Below are 26,153 nucleotides of genomic sequence, written 5' to 3' on the forward strand. Positions count from 1 at the left end.
GTCGAGAGGGATTCGACAATTGAGGAAACAGATTGATGAGGCTAATAGTGCTCTTGCAGCCACCAGGGTGCGTCAGTTCTCGCTTCGGGAGCAGGTGCGATCGTTCACAGCTCTTCAGCTGGAGGTTAATCGACAGGAAAGGAAAAGTAGGGAGCTGCAGCGTCTGGCACAGTTGGCGAGGAAACGTATCAACGCTGCTGAATCGTTGCAGGAGAAAAAAGGGTTTCTGTTTGGTGCGGCAACTGCGCGGTGTGGTGGTGGCATGGATAGGCCATTCTCTTTGGTAAACCTTACCCATCAGAAGAGTTTACTTCAACGAGAGCGAGCTGCACTTAAGGAGGCGATTCGTGCAGCTTCTGTGGAATCGGCTGAGAAGCCGGCCCGCAGTACTCGCAATTTTCGCGTCTTATCACTAGTGCGAGACGCAGAGCGGCGGAGGCTGGAGAGTCATATCGCAATCCTGAAGGCGAGGGAACGACAACTGAGGATGCGAGTGAAGCGGTCGGTTATGCGCGCAAGGAGTATCGTGAAACGAGTTGAAGAGCTTCAAGCAACGATGGCTGAGCCAAACGCGTTGTGCTACTCTGATGAATTGGAATTTTCTGGAAGTTCGTCTTTATTACAAACCCCGAGAGACGGAAGTGACGCGGATAAACCCATCGGGGGGTGCTTTGTCACGGAGTGTCTTGTCTGACGGATTATTATTATTATTGTTGTTATTTATACCTACACTGGAAGACCGGATGAGTAGTATTATATGTAATTCTGTCTCCAGATATCTATGTATGCATTTTAGTGCTTCTGTCTATTTTTTTTTTTTTCCCTCACACACACTCTGTGCGCGTGTGCTTGTTATGTAGTTACAGTACGAGATCTGTTTCCTTTGGGTCTTATTTCTCATGCCAGAGTCTCTGTGAGGCCTCAATTATTATTTATTATTATTATTATTATTTCGGTTTGTTCTGTTTCCAATCATTTTTATAATTTCATGCTTTTTATTTTCTCTGTATTTGTGTACAAGGCTGTTTACGGGGTGTTCTTTGAAGGGGGCCTTTATTTCTTAGGAATGCGAGCGGACACGATGCAGGCTTTTCTTCCTTCTGGGGAAAAGCTGTATTCTTTTCCCGAGCGAGTTGTGAAGGAGGTGAGGGGCATTGCACTAGCCGTCATTCGGTGTTTGTTTTGTCCTATTCTCAAGCGGCATTTGGCTGGCATGCACAGAAGGAGGGTTCTTCAGTTAAGGCGGGGCAGTGGGGAACTGGAGGCGAAGATGTTGCATGCACTGGAGCAGCTTTCTGCCCCTGCGCAACTTGCCCATGCAGTGGACATGGGTGCAGAGCTGGCGCGGGTCTCGTGGGTCATGAAGCAGGTCGCTGCTTCAGCAGACTACCGTGTGTTTACCCAAAGTGAGTTTGTTCAGTACCTTGGGGAGCCTGGCAATGCTGTGGTTGTGTTGCTTGTTGGCAGTGTGACGAGGCGAGTAAGGATGGCAAGAGTGCGGGGTAAGTCCGTGCTCGAGAAAACAATTTTCCGTCCTTTCAGTGCGCCCGGCTCCGTGGTGCAGGGCGATGAGACATCTCAAGTCAGTCGGGCGTCTTCTGCTCTCAGCTTGCGTCGCAGCAGCGTCTCCAGCGTCTATTCAGAGAAGCCATCACAGTGCACTGTGGTTTGCGCCCCCGCTGTGTTTGGTGAATATAACACAGTTGGGGGCTACCCATGGACGGAGTACATCGTGGCGGAGTCTCCACTTGTGGTGACGGCCTCCCTGTCGAAGAATGCATACTGTGGGATTCTTGGAGCTTTTCCAAAGCACATTCAGAAAAAGGTGTTACTTATGGCACTTCAGAGTCGCGAGAAACTTATCCCGCTGTTTGCCCCCATGACCATTGGTCGCATGCGACTCTGCCCACTGCTGACGGATCTCAGTGACGAAAACCTGCTGCATCTTATGGACTATCTCGTTCCGCATGTGAAAGCCGCCGGTATGCAAATTGGTGAACTCAATGCCCCCCAACACATATTTTTCATTCGGCGTGGCACGGTTTATATTCGTCATGAAGAGTTTTTTCTGGCAGACCTGAGCTCCGCTACACAGCCAAAGTGCCGAAGCTTGTTGGTAGAGGGTCATACGTTTGGCGAGCGGCAATGCATTTTCCGCGAGGCGCTGGGGGATACTTTTTACGCTGTAACCAACGTAGACTTGTATGCGCTGCCCTTCTCTGTACTCATTCAGTTTATGAAACAGCAGCCAGACGCCCGTAAGATCATTTATGCCTCTGCGAAGGCAGCGTCGTTGGTGCTGGAAAACGATTATGAGAGGATGCGTTTTGTTCCGTCATCTGTAGAGGAAATGGGCACCGTTTTTTTGGGCTCAGCGCTGATGTCCAAGTTGTTTCATCGACGTGTCAGCATCTCCACGATTAGTTCTAGACGTATCACACCTCTTGCTGCCTTAGCGGCGAATACAGGCAAAATGGACGGTAAAGTGGATCAAAGTGCCTGTGGGGTGTCTCCACACTTTGTTGAGCAAATACGTAAGATTCCATTATTGGACCTTTGCTCACCAGATGACGCCTTTTACGCCGAGTGCGCATCACACTGGAATATGTTTTTGTACGATGCAGGGGAGTACATTGTTCGCCGTGGTGGCGAATGCAATCGTCTGCTTCTGTTCCCACAAGGAGGTGCTGCTGTTGTGTTGAATGAAAAAAACGCTTCGCAATGTCTTGTGGATTCGTCCACACCATTTTTCCGGCAAAACTTCTCACTTGTGCCACGGGAGTGCATCATTGGATACACGTGTGTTCGCAGACACCCCTGGGCACTCAGTGTCATTGCGCTGGAAAACCAGTTGGAGGTGTGGGAGATTAAGCGGGTAAAATTTTTAGAGCTTCTCCGCAAGTACCAGCTGGAGCGGAAGATGCAGGAGATTGTGCTGCAGCTTCTGCAACCGCTCATTTGCCTCCCGAGTCGCTCTACGGTTCTTGACATGCAGCCTCTTTTGGCGCCAGCGCCCAACTCTCTTTGGAGTGAGCACCGCATTCCAAACTTGCATCCCGTGAGCCTCTGCGAACATCTGCGCTTCCCCGTCTGGAAGGAAGGGGATCTCCCACTGGGATCGTACAATTTGAAAATTCGCCGAAGCACTATCTAACGCTTCTGTCGAGCGTTTCACGGGGGGCGGGGCGTGGGGGGTCAGCGAAATTGGATGGCTGTGCTTTTCTTCCAATAGGGAAGTCGGTGGCGGAGAGGATGACGCGAGAAGAGGCGAAGGACAAAACGAGATGGTGAAGTGCGAGGGGAAGGGGAAGGGGATGGGAACGAATGAAGCCCGCTTGCATGCATGGAGGCTGATGGTGGTGTTTCCCCGCCCCTTCATTTTAATTGGCTGCTTTGCTTTGATCCAATGGCTTGCATGGCAAAAATAGCGAGAGTAAAAGTATTGGTTTGCACTTGCGCGTTGTATGCGTGTAGAGACACGCAGGGCTGTTCAAATCACCTCAAATAGAATTAGAGGTCATAGTGAGGCAGGGAAATAAAAGGAAAAAAAAAAAAATCAGAGAAGACGAAAGAGAAAAAAGTGTATATTTTATGCTGTGTGCCTCTGCAAACGAGTGAGTGATTGGGAGGGGAGTCGAGGCAAGAATATTGATAAAATCCAGAAAAAACAAAGTCATTGAGATAAGTTACCAACAGACGGACTAATCGCCACCTTTCCTTTGATTTGATTTGATTTGTTGTTTTTTTTTACTTTTTTTTTTTTTTTTTCCCCACTTTATTTTTTCTGAGGGACGTCCGGGAATAAATGGGGTTTACTGAGAGGGACATGCATTGCGTAGGTGCGGAAGGCGAGACAGAGGTGATAATATATAAATATTTATTTATTTATTTGTTTACGCTGACAGTTGTATCCAGAAAAACAGAGACTTAAAGATCGTATGGATTCTTGATGGAGGGAAGGGGGGTGAGGGGGAAAAGGAAAAGAAATGAGTAAGCGGCTCCGCGCACTCTCTATTTGTATCTCTTTTGACTGCTTTTTTTTTTTTTTTTTAAATTATTATTTGTTGTTGTTGTTGAGATCGTCAAAATGTGAACATAAATAAGAAAAGACGAGGACAAAAGAAAAAAGGAAAAAAAAGGGGAAAAGAAAAATAATAATAACTGCTTCTCTGGTGACTTTCTGGGCCAACTCATTGCGGCGCTGAGTAGTTTGGCACTTTCTCCTCCTTTTATCGGCCCACCACACTGCTGGCAGTGGCGGCGGCGGCGGCGGTAATAATGGAGCGGTCGCATTTCACGGACGACGCTCCACACGTCGTGTCCCATGAAACCATTGACGTTTATTTCTCTCTATTTTTTTTTTTTTTAATTTATTTTTCTTTTTAGGGGTTTTTATTTTGGGGTTTTTCCCTGCTTTTTTTTTTGTTCTCTCGACATTGCTACAGAGGGATCTGCCTGTGCGAGAAGGGCTGTTTATTTGTGCGAGCTGCGGCTTGGCTCTTCACGGAGCTAAAAGTAGTGAGGGATGACGCTGGCGGTTCCACAATGTCTTTTGCGGTTGCTGGAGGACTACACACTGCAGGCGCTGGACGCCGCCCACGATGTCTCTGACGAGTTTGAGGAGGAGTTGACGGACCTGACAAGTCGAGCCATACGCATTCAGGCTGTGTTGCAGCTCATTCGGGAATGTGAGAAAAGTCGTTATGCGACGTCATCTCTGGCGTCATCAAAAGCAATCATGCGGAATACTCCTGAGGCGTTCACACAGTTTGCCCTGCAGGCGTTGGGGCAGATGTCGAGCGAGCTCACCGGGATCCCCGCCACGGGTGCAAGGAAGCCCCAGTTCAATGCACCTTCGTTTGGTTTGCTGCCGATTGGCAGGCCGGTCTCTCTTTCAGAGGCGGCACTAGAGCTGTTTGCGCACAACACAAAAGTTGTTTTTAGGCGGGTAGAGAAGCGCGGACGCGATGGCGACGCCGTTGAAGGCGAACACCGACAGGAATCTTTAAAGAAAAGTGTTTTCTCGCGTCTCGCGGCTGAGCAGCGAAAAAGGCGATTGGTGTTATACACCGCACGGACGGCTCTATTCCCTCGAGCGGCGCCTTTTTCTTCACTATCGGTCGAAGACGTCGAGGAGAACCTTCCGCCGTTTGTACCGCCCGCCGTGAGAGAGTTTGCTGCGCTCAACATGGAGGCAGAGTGTGAGATGCTGACGGCTTTTTATCGCGTGGACGCAAAAGTCCAGCTGCTGCGGGAATTGCCCGGTCTTGGGAGCTTAGTCAGGCAGCTTCGAGAGTCGTTACGTGCCGCAGGCGTTTTGCTTCAGTGTGCGTCTGACAGTATGAATGAAGCGGGAGAGCAGCCGTGGTTTGAATTCCCTTCCGTTTCTGAGGGCGTGATTCGAATAGTCGTCAGACAATCACTTGTGCTGGATGTCACATGGGAATCTGCGCGTGGGGGACAATGGCGCCTCTTGGCTTTGCATTGGCTCTTGCGTGTCCAAACGCTTCCGGATATCTTGCAAGTGAAAACTTTCTCCGTGCATACATGTGAGAACGAGGTGGCGAAAGGGCCCTTTTTATATGGAGGGTCTCTTCGTGTTCAACCGGCACACCATGAAGCCATGTTACGCTATCTCTCCAGTTGTCTTGAAACCGGGCTGGAGAGTGGGTGTATGGGGGCCCTTCGTGTTGTGAACGCAGTGGCGATGGAGGTCATTGAAGCGCAATGCAAGGTGTTGAGGGAAAAGTTTTTTGTGGGTCCTCTTGAGTCAAATTTCATGCTTGACGTTCGTCCGGGAACACATGTTGCCATGACAGTGCAGCTCCCGTCCACGATGGGATCGGTACACGGCGGCGCTTTGCATGTGAAGTACAATCTTTGCATGGGCACGATTGTTGTGGAGAGGCGAAGGGGAACAGATACACGGACGATGCAGCAGACCGATTTCTACACAGACTCACTGGCACGACTCAAACCTTCCCCTGTTGTGGTTGTGGACATGGAGTCTCTGTTGTGGCAGTTTGCATTTGCGTAGTATTTCGCTGTAGTCGGTTTTTCTTTTTTTTTTTTTTGTCTTATTTGTATCTTTCCTTTCCTGATGTTTTTTTTTCTTTTTTTTTTATGGTGGATGGAACGCGTGCGACATGAAGCAGAGACATCTCTGATTTTTTTTTCTTTTTTGCTTTCTTGGCGCCGTGAAAAAACAAAAAACAAAGAAAGGTATTTCCCTTTATTCCTCTTCCTGCTCCTCCCAAATCTTTTCTTTGTGTGTGTTTATGTGTTTGGGCTTACAAGGGCTTCTTTTTGTTTTTATTTTGATGTTTTTTACTTTCTTGCAAGAAAGAAGGGTCAGCGGAGAGGAAGTTTGTCACATAGAAGGGGAGAGTACCGACAGGGGGAGATGAGTTCAGTTTTCAACACCAATGCTTTTTTGCGCCTAACTACCGATACTGTCCGACATGACATGCGAACCATGCTTCACTGGGACCCGGTGGGTAACAGGGTGCACTGTGCCATGCGGGATGCCTTTTTTCTTGTCATTGACACCCCCAGGTTTTTTACATACACACACAGTTCATATGGGGCGATGCGACGGTACATTCGACAGGCTCGCATCAACAAGGGTAGGGTGAATCCAGAGGACTTCCGTGACGTGGACACCAATGTCCTGCGGGAGTCTCTTATCCGCTATGCTCAATGGAAAGGACCACTACAGAAGATTGACTTCCGTTGGTTCTATTGGATGTATGCGCTGATGATTGGATACGTCTTGTGGCAGGGCCTTGCGCTGCAGAAGATATTAGACGAGAAGGTTGAACGCTCTGGTGTGTCATTAGAGGAACGTCGAAGAATGTTTGACGATGAGTATGAAGAGGATGTACGACCCCGGTAGAGAGAGGGTGGAAAGGAGGCATGTTGGTTTTGAAGATTTGATAGTTTTTTTTTTTTTTTTTTTTTTTGGCGGATATTTGTGGCTATGGTAACATTGCAGTTATCTTCTCTTTTTTCGTTGTATGTTTATGTTTTTTTCTTTTTCTCACCCTGTGTGTGCATGTGTGGAGGGAGGAGGGGATTTCTCTTTGGTTGTCCGAAATAAGCTGTGGGAATTGTCTTTTCTATCTCTCTCTCTCACTTTTTTTTTTGGCCGCAATTCCATGACGTGCCTTTTTTTTTTTGCTTCCCTTTTTTCCTTCTTCAGGTCAGCGAGGAAACAAGGAGGGAAAAAGGCCCAGAGATCAGCCTTCATCGCTTGTAATGAATGCTGCCCCGACTCTGCTGCCCCAAAAGGACAAGTATGAGCAGTTGCTGGCGAAGTACGACTGGAGCTCTCCGTTTCCACCTCGCGGTTATCAGTTTGGCTTGGGGCGTGGCGCCAAGGCCTTCTCCACATCCGCAGAGCTGAGCTCTGCCGTCGGTGCCGCCGCCGCTCCATTCCTGCTGTCGACACCAGAAACGAGCGGCCTGTTGGATGCTTTAGATCGCCTCGAGGAAAAACGTCAAAAACGCCGAAGGGATGATGCGAAGGGGGCTCGTCAGGCCGCCACCGCCCACGAAAGCAAGAAGCCAAAAACGCTTCTTTCCATGGAGGATCTTGCGACTGTTGGTAGCGGCGTGGCGGGACACTCGCTGGTGAGGCGTAAGGCGCGCACAGAGGACATGGATGTAGTTGACAATCATGTGTTTGCTGACGAGACGTCGGTGGTGACGGCGGGTGACTTACTTCGAAGTCAGACATTTACCACCAACCAAACTTTGGAAAACATCCTTGGGATGGGCTCACCCACGGAACAAACGACGTGGATTACACACTCTCGTGCATTTCGTGAGATGGGGTTGTCAAAGAAGGCGCACCAGACGTTAATAGAAGGCTGTAGACTTACAGGAAGTAAAGGACCATTGATTTGGAAAGAACGGTTAGAGCACACACAAGACCCTGCGGCTAAGCGACAGCTTCTTGAGGAAGCCGTAAAGGCCTGTTCGGGGTGCGAGGAGTTGTGGTTGCTTTTGCTAGAGCATGAGCCACCCCATGGACAACTGCACTGGCTGCAGCAAGCCGTCATGGTGTGTCCCTCGAGTGAGAAACTCTGGCTACGCGTCCTTCTCCACATTTCTGCACCACGGGATCAAAAAAAGATTATTCGCAAGGCACTTGAAGTTACCCCGAAGCTTCCCTCTCTGTGGGCAATGCTGGCACGGTTGGAGTCCTACGAGACGGGGAAGGCAATTTTTAATGCCGCTGCTGCCGAGCATCTCTCACTGCAAATTATTGTTGAAGCAGCCAAGTTTGAGGAATTTCACTTGAGTTCACGCATCAAGGAGGGAAAGCGGACGGAAGAAGGGAGTTTACGGGAGTTGGGCAATGAACGGATTCAACAATTTGTGCATCAGGCCGTGGGGAGCTTTCTGATAGTGGACGAGGAAAAGTCACGAAGAGAGTGGCTTGAGGTGGCGCGTGCCGCTGCATTTGAGCGGTATGTCTTGACCTCAGCATACATGTATTTGTATTTTGTTTCTGACAGGAAGACAAAATCCCTTTTTGTGCCCGCCACATGGATAGAGGATATTGTGGCATTAGTACCGGACATATGGCGGACGCATGAGACAGTCTGCGCAATGTGGGCGGCAATGCTTATTCTCCACCAAATTCACGGTAAGCCTTTGTGCGGTGGCACACACATAAAGGAAAAGGAGGTGGAAGTTATGACAGTCGCATTGCGATTGGCTTCGTCCGTGGCGATAGATGCCGCTCTGTCGGCGTTATTAAAGCACATGTCCTTTACTGATGCATCCAACTTGGGGAACCAAAGCGTGGAAGAGGAAGAGGAGGAACTAGGTCGACCGGGGACGACAGAGTTGGCTCTTTCGCCGCCGAATGGAACCACTACCTCGGCCACAGCTGCCTCAAATACTCTTCCACTACCACTGACATGTGTGTTTCTTTGCACGCTGCTGCATATGCCGTGGCTTACCACGGCAGAGGTGACAATTCGAATTGCCAAAGTGTTGTATGACCGCGGGTTTTATGAGGGTGCTTCACATGTCCTGCGACTGAGCATTTCACAACACCCAACAAATTGTTTTCTTTTTCCAGCTGCAGCCAAAACACTGCTGGCAATTGGTCGTGAGAAGGAAGCCGTGGACATGCTCTTGAGGGGGACGGAACTTGTATCGGCTGAAAGCGACATTGTATGGGTGAAGCTTGCCGTGCATCAGCGGAGCAAGCACAAGGACATTCTGCCTCTTATTGATAAAGCCCTGTGTTTGTTTCCCAAGTCTGAGAAGTTATGGTTGCTGCGATTGGAGGCAGAAGGGGCGAGGATTAAAAGGTTGCTGGACGATGCAGCGATGCGGGGAGTCAGCACGTTGCCTTTTATCATTGAGCTGCGTCAAATCTATACTAAGGCACTGAGTGAGGCGAACTGTCGTTTTTCCCCCACTGTGTGGTGTTACGTAGGTGAACGTTTGGAGTCCGTTTTGTTGAGCAATGCCAGTGCTGCCCGAGCATTGCTACTTGAGGGCGTCGTCGTGTGCGGGCAGCAACAACCGAACAAAAAGGCGGAAATCCAAGCTGCCTTTGGCCTTGCGAGATGCCAAGTGGAGCGAATGCATTCAGGTCGTGAAACAGCCCTGGAAGTTGTTAAGGAAACGTTACAACTACTACCAAAGAACAATGGCTCCTTTACTGTTCCTGTGGGCGAGTTGGTTTCTCTTTCCATTGACCTTGAGGCTCCGGCAGCGCGGGGCCGTGCGGCGGCACAGGCGGTGCAACATTGGCATGTGCGGGATCCACTAGTGTTTGGTTCCATTGCGAAGGTATACCATGCGGCTGGCAAATACGACAAGGCATTGGAGCAAGCAATGAAGGCGGTGAAAATGAGTGAGGGTTCTTGTGGTGACGCCGTGGCATTGTGGCTGAAGCTTGCTTCCTTGACTGCGTACAGGCGCTTGGTGAAGGCGTTGATGTGTATAGAGGACGAGGGTGAATTATCTAACACGGAGGAGCCTATTCCCATGAGTCTTATGCTATCATGGCTGTGGAACCAAATTGCATTGGATAGCGATGATTCGTGTAACGCCACTGATGCGGGCAGCAATAAACAGCACACGCCAAAGATCAACGGAGGCCCTTTGTGGGTACTTGTTGCCAGGATAAAGGACCCAAGCAATGTGACACTGCTCGGGTACAGAGACTCCGTCGAGTCGATGTTGCAGGAGGTGATGGACCTCATTGAATTGTAAAGCATAACATCTCCTCGGATGTGGTGGGACTTCAAAGACACTTGGCGGTTTTGTTCCTCTTCCTGCTGCTGCGATGGTTTACGAATTGAGATGTGGCTTGACCGGCAATTTTTTTTTTTTCCTAATAAAAAATGATTTGTTGGTTGTGGTGAATGCTAAGTGTGGTAAAAGTACTGCGAGGGCTTATTCTTTCTTCTCTTACTCTTTGGGTGGTATGTTTGCGCAGTCTCCTTCCGTCTTCCTCCATGCAAAAAATGATGTCTGCGGAAATATCTGCAGATACATGTCGCCGTAGACGAAAAATTTCCTTTTTTCCCCTTTATAATATATATATATATATATATATATATATTGTCTTCTTGCCGCGTACCGGATCTAAAGTTAAAGGTGAATTGGTCGGCCGAGCCTCTCACTCTGTGCAGTCGCTGGTTTTTCTTAATTTATTTATTTATTTTTTTCCATAGTTGAAAAACAAACAAAAAAGAGAGGAAATAAGTTCTTTTTGCTGTAGTCATCCAGCACCACACTACACGGGGGTCAAGAGGAGTTTCAAGTTGTGCTAACAGAGGGGAGGCAGCGTGAGGAAGCCGGAGCCGCGACAGTAGCGATGAGCGAGGTGCCTGAGGAGTTCACGGACTCAGCAGACGAGTGGGAGGCGCCCGTGCAGAACCGTCCGGAGGTGGATGACAAGCCGCAGAGAACACAACCGCTGCTAGACAAGTTGGACGGCGAAGAGCGCGAACTCGCTGGGGAGGTGGTCCACGTAGAGTTTCACCTGCCCGACGGGAGGATTGTACGCCGTGACCATCTGATGGGGCAGACTGTCGCCTGTCTCAAGGCGCACCTGGAGGACATTGACGGCGTGCCTTACGAAGGGACGACACTTTTTCTTGGAGACCGCCCGCTCCTTGACCCGTTGTCGCTGAATGATTTGCCCTTCAAGGGCGGGGAGTGTAATGAAGTCACGGTGCGCATTGCGGAGTAAAGCCGCACGTATACGAGTGTAAATATTTTTTCCCTCCTCGGTACAGTAATTTTGTTGCTGCTGCCGCTGTTCTTGTGGTCCCCTCGTGGGGATTGGCCGTGAATCGGGCAAAACATTTCCCCCCCACCATTTTCTCTATTTTTAATCTTAATGGGCGGATTATATACATATGTCCTTCTTTTTTCTTGTTGTGTTTTTCTCATCCTTCCCTCCATGCTCCTTTTTAGACTATGTGTGTGTATGTGTGTGTGTGTCTGTGTGTGCAGCCGTGAATGATGCTGATGACTGGTCGTATGCTGCTTGTGTGTGCCCTCTGCGTGCTGTGGTGGTGTTTATCTGGAATTGCGGCCGACGGTGCTGATGTTGTCTATGGCACGCTCGGTTGCGGAGGGAATGCGCGGAGGAGGTCACCTGAAGGACAGGAGGCAGGGCGAATGCGTCCGCCGCTGAGGAATGTGTGCGTCAGGTGATGGAGAGTTTGCATGCCGTTGTGGCTGGAATTTTTTTTTGGAGGCGTCAACGGATTGCTGCTGCTGCTGACACCGCTGAGGATGAAAAAACCGCCGCCGTGACAGTGCTCTATCGAGTAGCGGCGTGGAGGACTTTGCAGGGCGAGGCGACTGCGCTTCTTTCCGCGTGGCCTGCACTCAGCATTGGATGCCCAATAGAAAGAGATTCATGTCAATTGGTTCTTCTTCATGTATGCATGTTCAGTATGCACTCCGTTTTACTTTGTGTTTGGTATTGGGGATATGTCTGGTGCACGGTGCTTTTTTTGTGTTGGTTGTTGATGCAAAGTCACCATACGGTTCTGTTTCATTGCTTTGTTTTGTTTAATTTTTTGAGGCACACACACCGGTGCGAGTGAAATATACACACACCCACATCCAGGCACGTTGTTTGTGTGGCTTGTACTTGACATATTATGCGGGGCGGATTGGTGCGATCAAATCCTTTGGAGGAGGTGCAGCCGAGTGAGCCCAGCAATGGCGTTCGTGGTTGTGTGCGGGATTATATATTCCACCACATGCTTGACGCCGTTCATGGATAGTTAAGTTTTTTTCTGCGATGCCCATGCTGCGGCTGTGCTGAGATGCTTGCTGCGTGTCCATGATCTCATGGAGCACACCGTGACGCTGCGACAGCCGATTATGAGTAGCCCTGCGCGCTACTTTTTCGCCGTGGAGGATGCGTGTGTGAGCCGCGTGGTTGAGGATTGGATGGCAAAGGTCCCGTACAGGGATGTACACATCTTTGCGTTGGGGTGCACCCCGCATCGCAGTCCTCAGCAACTCGTGTAGGCTCGGATAGCGCCGAGGGTGATGCGTTTGAAGGACATGGTGTTAGACTTCACCGCCACTGAAGTGCTGGTGTTCCACCTCAGCATTCCGAACGAGTTACTTCAGCCGCTGTCGCCGCCGTCGCCGCCGACTCGAGAGTCCGTTTTGGACGTTGCTGTGTCACTTATTGTGGCGGCTTTTCACGCCATGAACAACGGTGTGCCCGGCATTCGTTACCAAAGCAGATGCCGCATCTGCCATGGGTTGCCAGGACCTTTTTCGGGGGTTCGCCAGACAATACCACGACGAGCCGGATTTCACTTAGGGGCGCCGACAGCCGCGGCAACCCGGTGCGGATCATCGTTGATTGGGGCTGTGTCATGGTGACACCGTTGATGCACCAACGCACATGTCAGTGTCTGCTTGATGACCTGATGCCGTTGGAGAATAAAGTGTATGAGCAGACCTGTAGGAATTGTCTAGGGCGGACTCGAAGCGGCAGTAATTGATGGATGAGGAAGATGTATACTGGTGCTCCTGCCGTCATTGTGTTCTTGCGCAGTGCGTGGAGGAGCTTCCGGTGGCGCTGAAAAAACTCCACGCGTATCACCCGGGATTGGCACAGGGCGTGGAGCCGAAGGCCAATCCTGCGGAGTTGAGCAGTGCGGTGCGGGCTTCGCCGGAGTTTCGGGAGAGGCAAGCCAGACTGTCGCTGCACATCGATTTTTGCGCGGGGCTTGTGGCACAGTACCGGGAGAAGCGACTGGCGGAGGTGTGAGAGGTGGAACAAGACATCGCCGTTGGGCACCAACCCTTCAGGAAAAAACTGGATGGCGTGCGGCACCTGACGAGGGATGCGACGATGCCCCGGCCAGTGAGTCTGCGCCTTCTCCTGTTGCTTGTGGCTGCCAGCAGCACCGACGAGTTGACGGAGGCCAAGAAGCAGCAGCTGATCCGAGACGGTGGACTGACGCCAGACGCCCATTTGTTTGCGAACCTTGAGCATGTGACGAGGAGGGCCGGGAGCGTGTAACGATACAGCACGGCGTCGGCGCAGAGCGAACGGAGCACGAGTGCCTCTGCGAGCAACGCTGCAACGGACGAGGATCCGTTTCTGAAGCAGACCTGCATGCTTATAGAGACGGCGAACAGGAATAGGACGCTGCAGGTTGGGCTGTCGTTGGCATCGGTGCAGCGCGATCATGCGATGAGGCCAAATGGCGCGAGTGGTGGCCAAAACAGTGGAGAAACAGGAAAAACGCCGGGCCATTTCAAGGGTGTGGTGGCAAATGGGAGAATCATCCTGATCTGGGTGGCGGTGGTGGGACGATTGCCCTCACAACTCCTCAGCGCATTGTGCTGCTTGTTTTGGGTGGTGTGGTCTGCAGCGAGAGGCGCTCGGTCCATGAGATATCCAAAAGGTATGGCCGTGAGGTGGTCATTGTGGAAACCTCGATGCCGCGTCCTGAGGTGTGTTTGTCCAGGGAATTGGCACCCTACGGCAGTAGGACTTAGGGGCGAGACACGCACAGGAACGCATCGAGGGCCAAAGAGTGGAAATATGCAACTACACACGATTGCGGGTGTCTGTGGGAATTGTGTGCACTTCTTCCTGCATTCAGTTCCTCTCCAAGAAGTGTTTTATATGATGCGCGTGTGTGTGTTTCAACGGCCGCGCTGCTTGCCTTTTGCTTTTGTATTCTTGCCTGCCTGTGCGGTTGCGGACCATTTCCATGCAACGAAGAGGATAAAAAAGGAAGGACATTTGTGGAGCATGCACCCACGGCTTCAGTGTTCATCCGCTGATGCTGACCTTTCTTGCCGGGGCATTTGTGCGCGCTTTTCCCTCCAATGTCTATTTTTTTTTACGCAGGAATCAACAGGTGGGCATTCGTGAGTGCCGCGGCGGACTGTTGTTGCCCTCGCCGGGACGCGCTTAACGGCGGCAGCTCCATGACTTTGTGCTAAAAGGAATGGGATTTTCTTCGGATTCTCACCGCAGGCGCATGCCGTGGACGGCCGAAAAGGAGTGTGTGCCCGGTGTTGTTCATGGCTCCAAGGAAAAGATGGTGTTGGATGTTGCACAACGAGTGGATGTGGAATGTGTCGACCGTGTGCATCGCAGGTGTATCCGCTGGAGGCATTGCGGGCGGCCGTGGCCAAATGCGAGTACAATACATGCAGAGGAAAGAACATTTTTAATTGGCTTCTCAGGCGTAATCAAATGTACTCAGGCAATGCTTTACCGCGAGGAATGGCAGGAGGGGACGCACGACGAGAACGCCACCAGCACCGCCATTCATTTCCTTTGCCACGGCAGTAACGCAGCCTCATGAGACTACACGTCTTGCGGATTTTCCGAGGTGGCACGCGCTGTTCTGTTTGGCGCCACTGTTCCCCCATTCCCGAGCGTCAGTGCAGACGTCCCTGTCGATGCAAGTTCCTATCGATTGCGGGCACACCCATTGATTGATGCGGCCGACACCGCAGCCCATTGCTGGTGCTTCTGGCATGACTGCTGCACCGCCCCCAGCAGCTGGTGCAGTGGGACTGGGGACGAGAACACAGCAGAACAATTTCAGTCAGATGGTGCTGGCAGCCCTGTCAGCGTCCCGCCTACCCCAGCGACCCACCCACACCACCAGCGAGCACAGAAATCGACGGGACAGGGAAGGCATTGACGGAGTGTCACGGCACCAGTTGTCCTCCCACATCATTTGCAGCCAAACAACCGGAAGAATTAACGACGACATCATTCACCAACAATGAAAAAGGAACAACGACCACTGCCGACAGCGACAGCAGCACCGCGGTCTTTCACACCAACTTCCATCTTTTGTATCTTCTTGTCACTTATGCGGCTCCTGCTGCGATGGTGGCGTCCAGTCCTGCATGAAGTCGTGTGCGCTGAATATGAACGACGGCCAAAGAAAATTGAATTGTTTTTGTGATGAATATTGGCTGCGCTTCTCGTGGACCAACAATCCACGTGGTGTGCGGGGATCATTCCTTTTTAATTGTTACTTTGCTTTTTTGTTGCTGTGTGCGCTGCACCTCCTCTTGTGTGTGTGCGTACCCTCCGTGAGGGGTGCCGACACGACGGACCGCTCTCGCCGTATGTACATGCGGTGCAGCCTTGTGTGCCGCTCCTGTTTGCTTCTCCCTCTTCCATCTGTGTGTTGTTCTCGCTGCATGACTGTGTGTGTGTGTGTGTGCCTGCTGCCGTGGATTGGAGTGTGTGTCGTGCGTGGTGTGCGGCGTACGGTGCATGCCTGGCTGCTGCCCTCTCCTCATGTGTGTTTGTTCTCTGTGTGTGTGTCTGCCGCACCTCTCGTCTCCCCTGTTGCTCTCCATGTCCCTCACTGTGCAGATCAGCTCCACACCACCGAACGACCACACTCACGATGATGACGTGCCGTCTGCTGTACGCCCTGTTGGTGCTCGCCCTGTGCTGCTGCCCGTCCGTGTGCGTGACAGCGAATGCTAATGGTAAAAAAGAATCCAGTTCCACAACAACAACCACGACGACAAAGCCGCCAACTACGACTACAACCACGACGACTACAACCACGACGACGACGACTACAACTACGACAGAGGCACCAACTATTACGACGACAGAGGCACCAACTACGACGACCACCCGCGAACCGTCAAGTATTCGCAAAATTGACGGCAGTCTCAGCAGCTCTGCGTGGGCGTGTGCCCCGCTTGTGCTTGCCGTATCCGCGCTGGCGTACACCACTCTGGGCTGAGAAGGTGTGCGTGGGCTGTGCGTGCCAGCACTCAAAGCCACTGGGACATGTGTACGTCTCTTGTGGTCCGATGTATAAAGTAAGAGTAATTGTGATGATCGTTTTTTGCTTTGTTTGCTTCCGCTGCCCTGCTGTGTGCTCCGCGTTGCTTCCCACCTCCGTCACGTTGCAAGCATCGCGGGCACACCCATATTCATGCGTACTGAAGCTTTGGGCGTTTTTTTCCTTTTAAAAAGTCTTTTCTTTCTTTATTATTGCAACCTTTTTTTTTTCAGGGCGTTGTGCTTTTTTTGTTCTTGTGCTGGTTCCGTCTGCGTCGTGGTGTGTGTGCGCTGCTGCTTCTGCTGGGCTGCTGCCGTTTGTTATTGTGCGTTGGCTGTGTGTGGTGTAGCGGCCGCTTTTTTCTTTGTTCTCTCCCATGCTCTTGCAGGTTGACTTCACAGTGTCGGGCAACTCCACCGTTCGTGATGATGCTGGCCGTGTGTGCTGCGGCCTGTTGACGCTCGCGCTGATGTGCTGCTGCTCGCGTGTTTGTGCGACGGAGTATTTGGTGCTGGTGTAGGCATCGTGGGGATGTGGCGTTCCAACGTGACGCTGCTGTGTTGCTGGCGGACGTGCATGTGGCCGGTGCGTTTGGAGGCTTATGGCGATGCGTACCCATCTGGGGAGGAGGATGTTTGCTGGTGCGACGGCATTTGATGCTGGCATGATGGAGGGTGCGCTGTTTCCACTTGGTTTCCTTTCCTGTTGGTCGTTGGTGCCGGCTTCTCTCCGCCACCGTTCACTCGTTGTGTATGCGTTGGAGGCTGTTTTGTGGGGCACACCCGCTTTTTGCGTTGCTGTCACACCAGCAGCGTCGCAGCAGCGGCTTTTTGTGGAGCTCTTCTGTGTTTCTTTTGTGGGCTCGTTGTGTGGCCCCTGCCCGTGGTGGATTGTGGGGGGCAAGTGGTGCCGTTGGCGGCCGAGGGAAGGAGAGGACGGCGAAGGCAATGAACAAACGCCTATTCTTTTTTTGTCACTCGCGGCGTGGTTGTTGGTCCGTTGTTTGCTTCTTGCTGCTTTGTGCGAGCAGAACAAAATAAAATAAATATTTGTGCGGCGTGTCGATCTCTTTGCCGCACGGTACCACCGGTGCGAGGCTCGAGGCGGGATTCTGCGTACGGGAGGAAAAATGCCTTGAATTTTAGCCACCGTGCAATCTGCGGCCCTTCGACTGTGAGGGCAGCGTCGTGCTGAGGTAAGACGGGAATGGCATCCCCATTGGGGCGGGACTGAGGAAAGAGCAGCTGTTGGTGAGGCGCCCGGCGTAGATGCAAGGCTTCGGGGGGACCACGATGAGTCGCTGGGAGCACTTTCTGCTGGTCGATCCGGATTTTGAGAGTGACGCCGTGATCCTTGGCAGGACACAAGAAGTGTTTGGGGGAATGTCACGAAGCTGAGGGAAGTCATGAGTAACTGCACCAAGTGGGAGTGCACCGACAACTTCTGCTACTACGGCACCATTGCGCTGAGGGCTCTCATGGCGTGGGTGCTGATGGGGTGCGTGCAGCAGCACACGAACCGAAGCTGCTCACGGGGCACCACGACGACTTTTTGGAGGTAATGGAGGAGGCGGCGAGCTTACCTGGGGAGAACCTTAATCGCGACATGCGGAAAACGCGGGGCGAGCCGCAGTCACAACGGCCCGATTCCCCACCGGTCGTGGGGGCCGCTCGATGTGAGGAGCGCCGCCTGCTTGATGCTGAGGCAACGCGGATGGCGGTGCCACTTGCGTTCACTGTGATTAAAAGAAACGGCAATGGCAAGAGCCATTTGCCCGGCAGTGGTGTCCCCGACAGCACATAGCGGAGCCAGTGACCAACACACCCGATGGACATTACGCACGCGCAGCCGTACCCGACTACCCTGCAGGAACAGGAGGCACAACACGAGATGCGGCGCCGGCAGAGGAGGCTGCAGCGGGTTGCAGAGCACCTTACAGTGCCTTTTGCACTCTTTGGAGGTAGCTATGCGTGGCTGGCGGTGACAGGGTTCTCGTGACGCCTCTGCAGCAAGAGGACCGTTCTCCTCTCTTTTGCGCTCCAAGCCATAAAAGTGTCGAGACACCGCGCGCGGCACGCCGTATTCTTTGGCCACAGAGTGGAAACCACATCCAGTTTGTGAGAGAGATGCTGGAGCGCAAGTAGCAGAGGGAATTACAACATGTGCACCCCGAGCGAAGCAGCCTTCTTGTTAATTGTTTATTCACATATTGTCTTTGGCCTCTTTTTGCTGCTAGTGACGCAGGGATGCCACCCACACGTTCGAATTTGCTTAAGCCACGAAGCCTAGCCTTTTTCTACAGATTCATTGGTGAGTGTAGTTCTTTTTTTCCCTTATGCTTCTCTTTTTCTTGCTCCTCTTCTGTTGCTGTTATTCTTCCTCAGGACGCCTACGGTGCAAGAACAGCAACCGGGCCGATAATATGGGTATTCCCCATTGAAGACGATGAGGAAGAGGCGGCGAGTAGTGGTGGGGGTTCTGCTGGGCGCCGTGAGGCTGGAGATCACGGCGAGCTTCAGGAGGAGATCATGCGTGGCGCCCCACTCCTCGTTGAGTTCCGACGCCTCATTCTCCAGGATGTGATGGACCGCCTTGGGGAGGCAAAAGGCGAGCGGTCAATAGCAATTGGCGAAATCATTGCCTCACTGAAAGAAGAAATGCGGAGGGAGATGTGCCAAAACCGTAATGGCGCGGCTGGTGAGCGGGTGGGACCTGACAGCTGCTGCAGCGGCGAGGCGGTACGCCGAATGAAGGGACTTCACCGAAATGACGTGCAGCGTGGCGTGGTGGTCGCGACGCCGCAGGAAAGAGCGGATCGTCCCACGGTGGCGCAGAAGGCCGAGGTGGTGCATGTGCAAGAGCTGGAGAAGCTAATTTTGGAACGCGCAGCCGGTTTGTAGGAGCGCATGACGATGAGCGGGACAGAGCGCACGGAGTCTTGCCGCATTCTGCGCTCCCTGGTGGATCTGCAACTGCATGGCGAAGATGTACACAACAGCGGCAGACATCGTGACAGAGAAACTGTCAACAAAGGCTACGGTAAAGGCGCCACTTGGACAGCAGGAATAGCGCCTGACACTTTGTTGCTTGAAGCGGCCATCGGGCCCCAGCGTGCGCAGGAGTGCGGATTTTTGGCTGTTGGGTAACCCCGCGCACTTGGAAGCACAGGGCAAGGGACCGACATGACGACTTCCCAGCGTCGGCGAGACAACGGGACCAGCAACAATCTTTGCATGGCGTGGCGGAAACAACCGCGGACCCGGGGTAGGGTGGGGACAAGCGTTTGGCCTGACGGTTAATGGGGAGGTGCATGCGAAATAAGTGACAAGCGGGCCGAATTGTGGCGTTGTGGAGAGACTCTTGCCGCTGCCCTACCGGCGTGGGCGTTGACAGTAAGCACTGCTTCGCGCCCCTTTGAGCCCTTGTTTCCATTTCTTGTACAACTTTGAGCCTTTGTGGAGCTCCGGCATATTTCCTGTTTTTTTTTTTTTTTTGCCTTTTCTTGCTTTATTCTTTGTGGCTTTGGCCTGCAATTTTTTATTTTTGCCTTTCGTTGATATTTTCTTTGCACTGTTTTGGGGGAACCCCCTCGCGTATTGCAGCCAATCTTGTTTATACCGGGGAGTAAGCTTTTTGCGCTGATTCTTCTGTTGCTGTGCGGCCTCGCAACACGCCGCTGGCCAGGTTGATGCGCATGTTGCCAAGCTCACCATTGGGACCACCGCTGAGTAGTTGTTGTTTACGGCAGCTGCCGATTCCGTTGTGCGCGACACACTGGCCACCAACCACCTCCGCTGGAACGGCAATTCCGTGTGGTGGTAGAAAATCTTTTCGTGCAGATGCATGCTGAGACCGTTTCTCTGGGAAACGCATTTTTGGTGCGTCGTGCCCTTGAGGGCTGAGTGGGAAATGATGCTTCCGCTATGCTGGAGGCCCTGACAGCAGCTGTCTCATCAGCTGCAGGGGCGCCTTTTCCGTTTCCTCTGAGGGTTACAGGTGCTCGCCCCGGTACCGTGCCGCAGCAATGATATCTCGGAGTTCCTCCCAGTGCGCGCGTCTGCATGCGACGGCCTGACGTTCATACTTGTGGATGATTTGTGCGCAATTGCGAGCAATGTGTTCTGCACCTCTGTCCATACCCAGTGCTGTTTTTATACTTCGACGCGAGCGATCTCTTTAAACCAGGTAATGATGAGCATTAGCAGTCTTCCGAATACCCTTGAGCCGACCCCTCGATTAACGGATCAGGCGCGCCGCTCTGCTCTGCATGGCGGTTGCATTCAGCTTTAACTGGATGGTCAACTTGCACAGCTTTACGTATTTAACGAAAATATTGCGTAATAAAAGGGTGGCAATATTGTACCTGCTCACGGTGTCGATGCTGCGCTATAGATGCTGTTTTTTATTGCCGTTATCCCCATAGTGTGTCTCCCGTCCGGTTATCTTTGGTGCATGGGCCGCCATCAGGCGAAGGTGGAGCGGAGGGCCGCCATTGAGGATGGAATGCGGACTCAGGGCATGGCGGAACCTCACGGAGCGACGGGTGGTCGGCTTCGCGCACAGCACCTCATGGCCTGCAATAGCGGACACCCTCAAGATAATGCCACGAGCCCGACGCGGCCACGTGAGCAGCAAGAAGGAATGCATGGGGGATGCGGTCAGTTCGCCGCGGCGGAGAACTTTGGTTATCCGCAGGAGCACGCTGCCGTCCAGCAGCAAGACGGAGAGGAGCCGTACGAGGGGTGTTACCATCCGGCGTGCCATGGAGGGACGTGCATCGCAGTTGGCGACGAGTACGTGGGGTCCATTCTCGTAGGGGCTGGGAATGAAGAGGTGAAGCAGGTTGATGAAAATCCGAGCCATGGCGGCCTCGCTGCTCACTCTTGAAGGGAACTTCAGGGGAGTAGAGAAGGAGGGGCGGAATGGATTTGGTGGAGGAACGGCGTCGTTTCTGGACTGCGCTTGCATCCGAGATGCACCGCATGTTGCGTTGAGTCCACTCCCCGTGTTGCTTTGCTGAACGATGGTCACAGGAGGGATGTATGGCGGTGCGCTACCTGGCCCCTTCCATTAATCTGCCGGCTTATCGATGCCGCCTGTCATGTCTTGTTCTTTGCTGTTCCTTTCCCTTCTCCGTTCCTCTGGTGTTTGTTGCGCTCACTCTGCGCGTCACAGGGCACACAACTGTACGAGAAGAAAACAAGAGCAACAAAACAAAAAAAAGTGATTGGAACAAAACTATGCTTGAGGCCACAGCAATGCCAGACTGCAATCCGAGAGCAGCAATGCAACAGCGGCAACGCTGCAAGATGCTGTGGCCACCGCGTGCGAGCACAGTAATTGCCACCTGAACCCCGCCCACCCGGCGCGCGCGCTGTTCAGTGATGAGGATGTTCTCCCCTTGCGTGTGCTGAAGGAAGTTGGATTGGGAACCGTGATGGACGCCCTAATGGCCTGCGTGGAGACAATTCCTACACAAAGCCCTGCGCCGAATTGAATTGTGTATTAAACACCGCGGAGCAGGGGCGGGTTGCGTTTGGCGACACCCTTTTGGCCCTCTAGTGCCTTCTCTTCGCGCCCTACGGGAGCAAATACACCGGCTCCGCTATGAAGACGGCTGCTGACGGCAGTAAGACCGTTGGGAAGTCCCTGGCGGAGCTTCGCAAATGGAAGAAAATTGCCCCAGAGTTCTAGGATCCGAACTACGATGCATTTTTCGTGCACGCGACCGGCCTTTTTCGGCAGGCGGAGGACGGTAGACTGGAAACGGCCGTTCTGCGTACCGACGAGATATTACGTACCATTCACGTTCCGTCGCGGCGAACGAAAAGCAACCCGGTTTGGATTAGTGAGGCAGTTGTTGTCAAGGCGTTTACCGTGGAGGGCATTGCGGTGCCAATTGTCCGGGCGACGTGTCGGACACCCTTGCCTCATTACGCAGCTTTTTTCTGGACCTCGGTGCTCTCGTTGCCGGCGTAAGGTAACGTGGCGAGTTTTGGGAGCATCTGAAGAGTGCTTTGAAAAAATTGCAGGGGAGTCCCAAGTTCATCATTTTCATTGATGAGATGCGCGTTTTCCCCGGGGCTGGAAGGTCGGAGGGTGCAATGGCCGCGGCAAAGCTTCTGGAGCCCCCGCGGGCACGCTGTGACCTGCGCACGATTGCTGCCAGGTTCTTTGAGGAGTACCGCGAAAACGTGGAGAGGGACGCGGCGCTTGAGCGGCGCTTCATGCCGGTGTACGTGACGGAGTTAGGTGTGGACGGGAGCACCAACATTTTCCGTGGTCTAGGGGAGCGCTACGAGACGCACCGCGGAGCTCAGATGACGGAAAATGTAGTGGGTGTTGCTGGTCGCTTGGACGATCGCCACGCTGCGAGCCGATTCGTGCCTGACAAAGCCATTGACCCAATTGACGAGGCATGTGCAGACGTGCGTGTGCAGCTCTCGTCGCGTCAAGAGGAGATGGATCAGCTAGAGCGCACGAAGCGGCAGTTGGGGATTGAGGCAAAGGCGGTTGGGCGAGACAAAAAAAAAGAAGTTGTTGCAGGAGCGGCTGAAGATTGTCAAGGGGGATATGCAGCGTGTGGAAAAGCCTCTCCTGGCTCAGTGCAATGGGGTGCGTCAGTGAGTTGATGAGCTGCACGAAATGCGAACGTGTCTTGATTAAAATAGGACGGGGCTGGAAGAGGGCTGAGCGAATGCGGGAAATGGAGCAGCACGCTGTCGCCCGCACACAGTGGCGCTGCTCGACGAGGCGGAGAGGCGCACCCATCTGTGACCATTGCGTTGCTGCAAGTGGTGGACGCCTGCCGGCTTGCGGACTCGCATGGAAGGACCGTTTATTTCAGCAATGCCGTTGTCATCGTGACGTCAAAAATTAGGTCTGAGCAATTTGTCCACGTGAGGAACCCTCCAAAGGAGTGAGAAGTGATGCGTGAGAAGGTCTGGCAGGTGGTGCGCAGCTACTTCCGCCGGGAGTTTGTTAACTGCCTTGACGACGTTGTGATCTTCCGCAAGCTGGGGTTTGGGGAGCACCACGACACCGTCGATCTTATTTTTGCGGAGATGAGCAGGCGGCGGAAAAATCTTTTCTTTGGAGAATGCCTTTGACGTCGAAATGGGTGCCCGCCCGCTGCGCTGTTGTGCTGAGAAATAGATCGCCACCGAGGTGGGCCGCATGATTCTTGCGCAGCTGCTTCTGCCGAATAGCGTCGTGAGGGTGTTGGTGAGCAGCAGCCATGGCAAGCTTGCCTTCAGCGTGAAGCGCTCTTCAGTGGCGTATTGGCGTTGGGGCTCCAAATTCACGAGGAGTGGTGCGGGTGGGGGATGGACGCAATACTTTTTATTTTTTTTTTATTTTGTTTATTGTTAATTCCTCCGCTTTCTCACCCTCATCGTTGCCATGATCGCTGGGCACACCACTGCGGTAAGGGGAACGGCTTGTGTTACAGCATTATTGTTTTGCCACCCCCATCGTTTTATATATTGTTTTCTTTATTATTATTACAGACGCAGGATAAACAGGCACGGGGAAAACGGATACGCGAGGAGTAATTTCTTGTGTGGCTTTTGCCTGGCGTGGTATGCCTGAATCATTTCTTTTTTTTTTTTTCTCATGGCCTATTTTCTCTTCTCCCTTTGTGTATTTTTGTGTGTTTCTGCCTTCATTGCATCTTTTTTGTTATTTGGGATGTTTGGCGCCAGTACGCGTGATTTCTGCTATACATGCTGCCGGAGAGTGACGATTTCACACGTACCGCGTGGCATCCGCAGAGCTGGATGCATGACTTGCGCTCGCAAATTGGCGAAATGGCCATAACACAGGTGTGTTTTGTGGGCTCTCACAACGCGGCATCGTACGGCATTCACAAGGGTTCACCATTTGCTAAGGATGCGCCGGGGGTTTTGTACGAGAATTCCTTTCGTGGTTCACTGGCACGCCTTTTTTCTTACAGGATCAGTGCATCTTGGGCAAAGTGTCAAGGGATGTCTGTACGCGCGCAGCTGGACCACGGTGTGCGCTATCTGGACCTGCGCGTTGCAACAAACCCAAAGGACGCCAGCCGACTGTACATATCACACGCACAAATCTCTGTGCCGCTGGCTGTTGTGCTTGAAGATGTGAAGGCGTTTCTCAATGACCCCCTCTCTGCGAATGAATTTATTGTGCTTGATTTTCACCACCTATTTCTCACGGATGACAGTGACGGGCAGGGTAAGTTTTTCAGGGAGTTGGACCGCCTCTCAGATCGCTTCATACCCGTCGATGTGCCGCTCACAACGCCGTTGGCAGTGTTGTGGAGGACCTCGCGTGAGAAACGCATTTTTCTTGTGGTGGCCGCAAGAAGGAATATGATGCCATATCCTGCGGCACGGATTCGCTCTAAATGTATGGTATCTCGATGGGTAAATAAGTGTTCTTTAAGGGAGCTGCTGCAGGCTCTTACGAATTTGCTACTGGACGATCTTAATCATGCTCCAAGTGGTTCGTCTTCGAGACTGTACGTTACACAGGCTGTTTATACAGTATGCAGCTGTGACATTTTTCGTGGTATTTTCCCAAAGATATCAAGTAAGGCTGTCTCGAGTATTTATGACGTGGCAAAAAGGATAAACCCCTCTCTGCTTGAGTGGTTTTATTCACTGAATGCACGTGGGCTCTTGGATGGTGCCAAGGTGAAGATTCCACCAGGGATAAACACACACGGAAACATACTTATGCTGGACTACGTGGAACTGGGCCGCTGCCGGATAATGGACGGCGCGAGGGAGACAAATGCCGTTGGCATGTGTGTATATCTCAACATCCTACGTGCGTCACGCCCACGGGCGAGCTCCCCGGCAGCGCCTGCTTTGAACGAAGAGTAGCTGCAATGACAAAGCGAGCCGAAAAGCCGTGAAAAGATTGGGAGGGTCTTCTCCCACCCTCTTCATACGATCGCTTTTTTGCTTTTCCAAATATTATTGGGCTTTTTTTTTTGCTTTGTTTTGTTTTTTCTTTTTATTTGATGCCGCTTACTTCTCGCTGTCCATCCATTTTATTTGCTTTGCTGGCGTTCCGCAAGCTTACGGGAGACGTTGCTGAAATTTCCCATTCTTTCTTGTTGATTTATACGACGTACCCATGTAGAAGGAAGGCGCTGCAGAGATGAGCCATTCTCACGAGCAGCAGCCACTACCGCCCAGTAGCATGCGTGCATTTGTGGCCTGCTCCGCATTTGAGTTTGGCGGGGATCGTGGGCCTGGGGGCATCGGTGGCGGCATTGTCGCTTTTAAATATCCACGGAAGGGCCTGCGTGGTTGCTGTGCGAGACCGTTTGAGCGTGCGGTGGTGCGCCTCACGCGGGAGTCCCTGTCGGTCTACCGACCCACTGAACCCGGACTTCATGCTGAGTTGAGCTGGCGGAACGTGCGGGAGAGACGCCGCCACGTGTCCAGGAAGGGAGACCGGGTATCGTACGACTTTGCCTTCTTTACGCATTCTGACATTCTTCTTCTTGAGGTCGAGGACGCCTTGACGGCGGACGGGATCACCGCTGTGCTGCAGCTCCTGAATGTGGCGGACGCGTCCTTTGCGTCTCCGGTGCAGGACGCGGTGCAGTGGCTCGTGCAAAACCGGCCGTTGCCGGTGTCCTCTGTAGGATGCCGTTCCCCGCCGGCCCCGACGACGCGTGTGCCCGTGATTCAGCGGGACGATCCGAGGGGCGAGGCGCTGCGGCGTATTCGGATGCGTGAGGAGGAAATGCGTGAGGCCATTTTTTACGTGCCGCCCCGTCGATCGTACGCAACTTCGCTCGGAACTGAGAGGCGGCTGAAAACTCGCTCGCCGCCTCGCGGATCGTCGTCTCCT

At 52.6% G+C, this 26,153-nt stretch overlaps 10 protein-coding genes and 6 pseudogenes across 10 annotated transcripts, besides 18 other annotated features; all 16 read left to right on the forward strand.

Annotated features, from left to right (window-relative positions):
- Positions 1–11,994: a sequence feature (heterozygous, Esmeraldo-like haplotype).
- Positions 925–952: a microsatellite.
- Positions 989–3,154, forward strand: Tc00.1047053507041.10 (hypothetical protein, conserved; the record flags this gene model as incomplete). Its single annotated transcript, XM_806650.1, has 1 exon — positions 989–3,154. The coding sequence occupies one exon, from the start codon at positions 989–991 to the stop codon at positions 3,152–3,154; it is 2,166 nt and encodes a 721-aa protein (XP_811743.1).
- Positions 3,741–3,768: a microsatellite.
- Positions 3,863–3,891: a sequence feature (AT_rich).
- Positions 4,035–4,063: a sequence feature (AT_rich).
- Positions 4,098–4,161: a sequence feature (A-rich).
- Positions 4,340–4,431: a sequence feature (T-rich).
- Tc00.1047053507041.20 (hypothetical protein, conserved) lies at positions 4,526–6,037 on the forward strand (the record flags this gene model as incomplete). The annotated part of the gene is made up of 1 exon (XM_806651.1): positions 4,526–6,037. One exon carries the CDS (start codon positions 4,526–4,528, stop codon positions 6,035–6,037), a length of 1,512 nt encoding a protein of 503 aa, XP_811744.1.
- Positions 6,055–6,123: a sequence feature (T-rich).
- Tc00.1047053507041.30 (hypothetical protein, conserved) lies at positions 6,404–6,895 on the forward strand (the record flags this gene model as incomplete). The annotated part of the gene is made up of 1 exon (XM_806652.1): positions 6,404–6,895. One exon carries the CDS (start codon positions 6,404–6,406, stop codon positions 6,893–6,895), a length of 492 nt encoding a protein of 163 aa, XP_811745.1.
- Positions 6,940–6,962: a microsatellite.
- Tc00.1047053507041.40 (hypothetical protein, conserved) lies at positions 7,258–10,242 on the forward strand (the record flags this gene model as incomplete). Its single annotated transcript, XM_806653.1, has 1 exon — positions 7,258–10,242. One exon carries the CDS (start codon positions 7,258–7,260, stop codon positions 10,240–10,242), a length of 2,985 nt encoding a protein of 994 aa, XP_811746.1.
- Positions 10,567–10,594: a microsatellite.
- Positions 10,678–10,700: a sequence feature (AT_rich).
- Tc00.1047053507041.50 (hypothetical protein, conserved) lies at positions 10,850–11,227 on the forward strand (the record flags this gene model as incomplete). Its single annotated transcript, XM_806654.1, has 1 exon — positions 10,850–11,227. One exon carries the CDS (start codon positions 10,850–10,852, stop codon positions 11,225–11,227), a length of 378 nt encoding a protein of 125 aa, XP_811747.1.
- Positions 11,459–11,490: a microsatellite.
- Tc00.1047053507041.55 lies at positions 11,500–11,790 on the forward strand (annotated as a pseudogene).
- Positions 11,995–17,361: a sequence feature (areas not merged during assembly with more than two copies in the genome that could not be assigned to a particular haplotype).
- On the forward strand, positions 12,168–14,006 carry Tc00.1047053507041.60 (annotated as a pseudogene).
- Positions 14,405–15,043, forward strand: Tc00.1047053507041.65 (annotated as a pseudogene).
- Tc00.1047053507041.71 (mucin TcMUCI, putative) lies at positions 15,912–16,262 on the forward strand (the record flags this gene model as incomplete). The annotated part of the gene is made up of 1 exon (XM_806658.1): positions 15,912–16,262. The coding sequence occupies one exon, from the start codon at positions 15,912–15,914 to the stop codon at positions 16,260–16,262; it is 351 nt and encodes a 116-aa protein (XP_811751.1).
- Positions 16,017–16,150: a microsatellite.
- Positions 17,362–17,766: a sequence feature (haploid, non-Esmeraldo-like haplotype).
- Tc00.1047053507041.76 lies at positions 17,423–18,493 on the forward strand (annotated as a pseudogene).
- Positions 17,767–26,153: a sequence feature (heterozygous, Esmeraldo-like haplotype).
- On the forward strand, positions 18,551–19,204 carry Tc00.1047053507041.80 (uncharacterized protein; the record flags this gene model as incomplete). The annotated part of the gene is made up of 1 exon (XM_806655.1): positions 18,551–19,204. One exon carries the CDS (start codon positions 18,551–18,553, stop codon positions 19,202–19,204), a length of 654 nt encoding a protein of 217 aa, XP_811748.1.
- Positions 20,126–20,632, forward strand: Tc00.1047053507041.85 (annotated as a pseudogene).
- Positions 20,697–21,191, forward strand: Tc00.1047053507041.90 (uncharacterized protein; the record flags this gene model as incomplete). The annotated part of the gene is made up of 1 exon (XM_806656.1): positions 20,697–21,191. One exon carries the CDS (start codon positions 20,697–20,699, stop codon positions 21,189–21,191), a length of 495 nt encoding a protein of 164 aa, XP_811749.1.
- On the forward strand, positions 21,563–22,993 carry Tc00.1047053507041.100 (annotated as a pseudogene).
- Positions 23,643–23,663: a sequence feature (AT_rich).
- Positions 24,029–25,171, forward strand: Tc00.1047053507041.120 (variant-surface-glycoprotein phospholipase C, putative; the record flags this gene model as incomplete). Its single annotated transcript, XM_806657.1, has 1 exon — positions 24,029–25,171. One exon carries the CDS (start codon positions 24,029–24,031, stop codon positions 25,169–25,171), a length of 1,143 nt encoding a protein of 380 aa, XP_811750.1.
- Positions 25,274–25,310: a sequence feature (T-rich).
- Positions 25,452–26,153, forward strand: Tc00.1047053507041.132 (uncharacterized protein; the record flags this gene model as incomplete). The annotated part of the gene is made up of 1 exon (XM_806659.1): positions 25,452–26,153. A coding segment is annotated over one exon (702 nt), but the record flags the coding sequence as incomplete, so codon positions are not given.

Source organism: Trypanosoma cruzi, genomic scaffold (assembly GCF_000209065.1).
Source record: "Trypanosoma cruzi strain CL Brener 1047053517133 genomic scaffold, whole genome shotgun sequence".
NCBI classification, from domain to species: Eukaryota; Euglenozoa; class Kinetoplastea; order Trypanosomatida; family Trypanosomatidae; genus Trypanosoma; species Trypanosoma cruzi.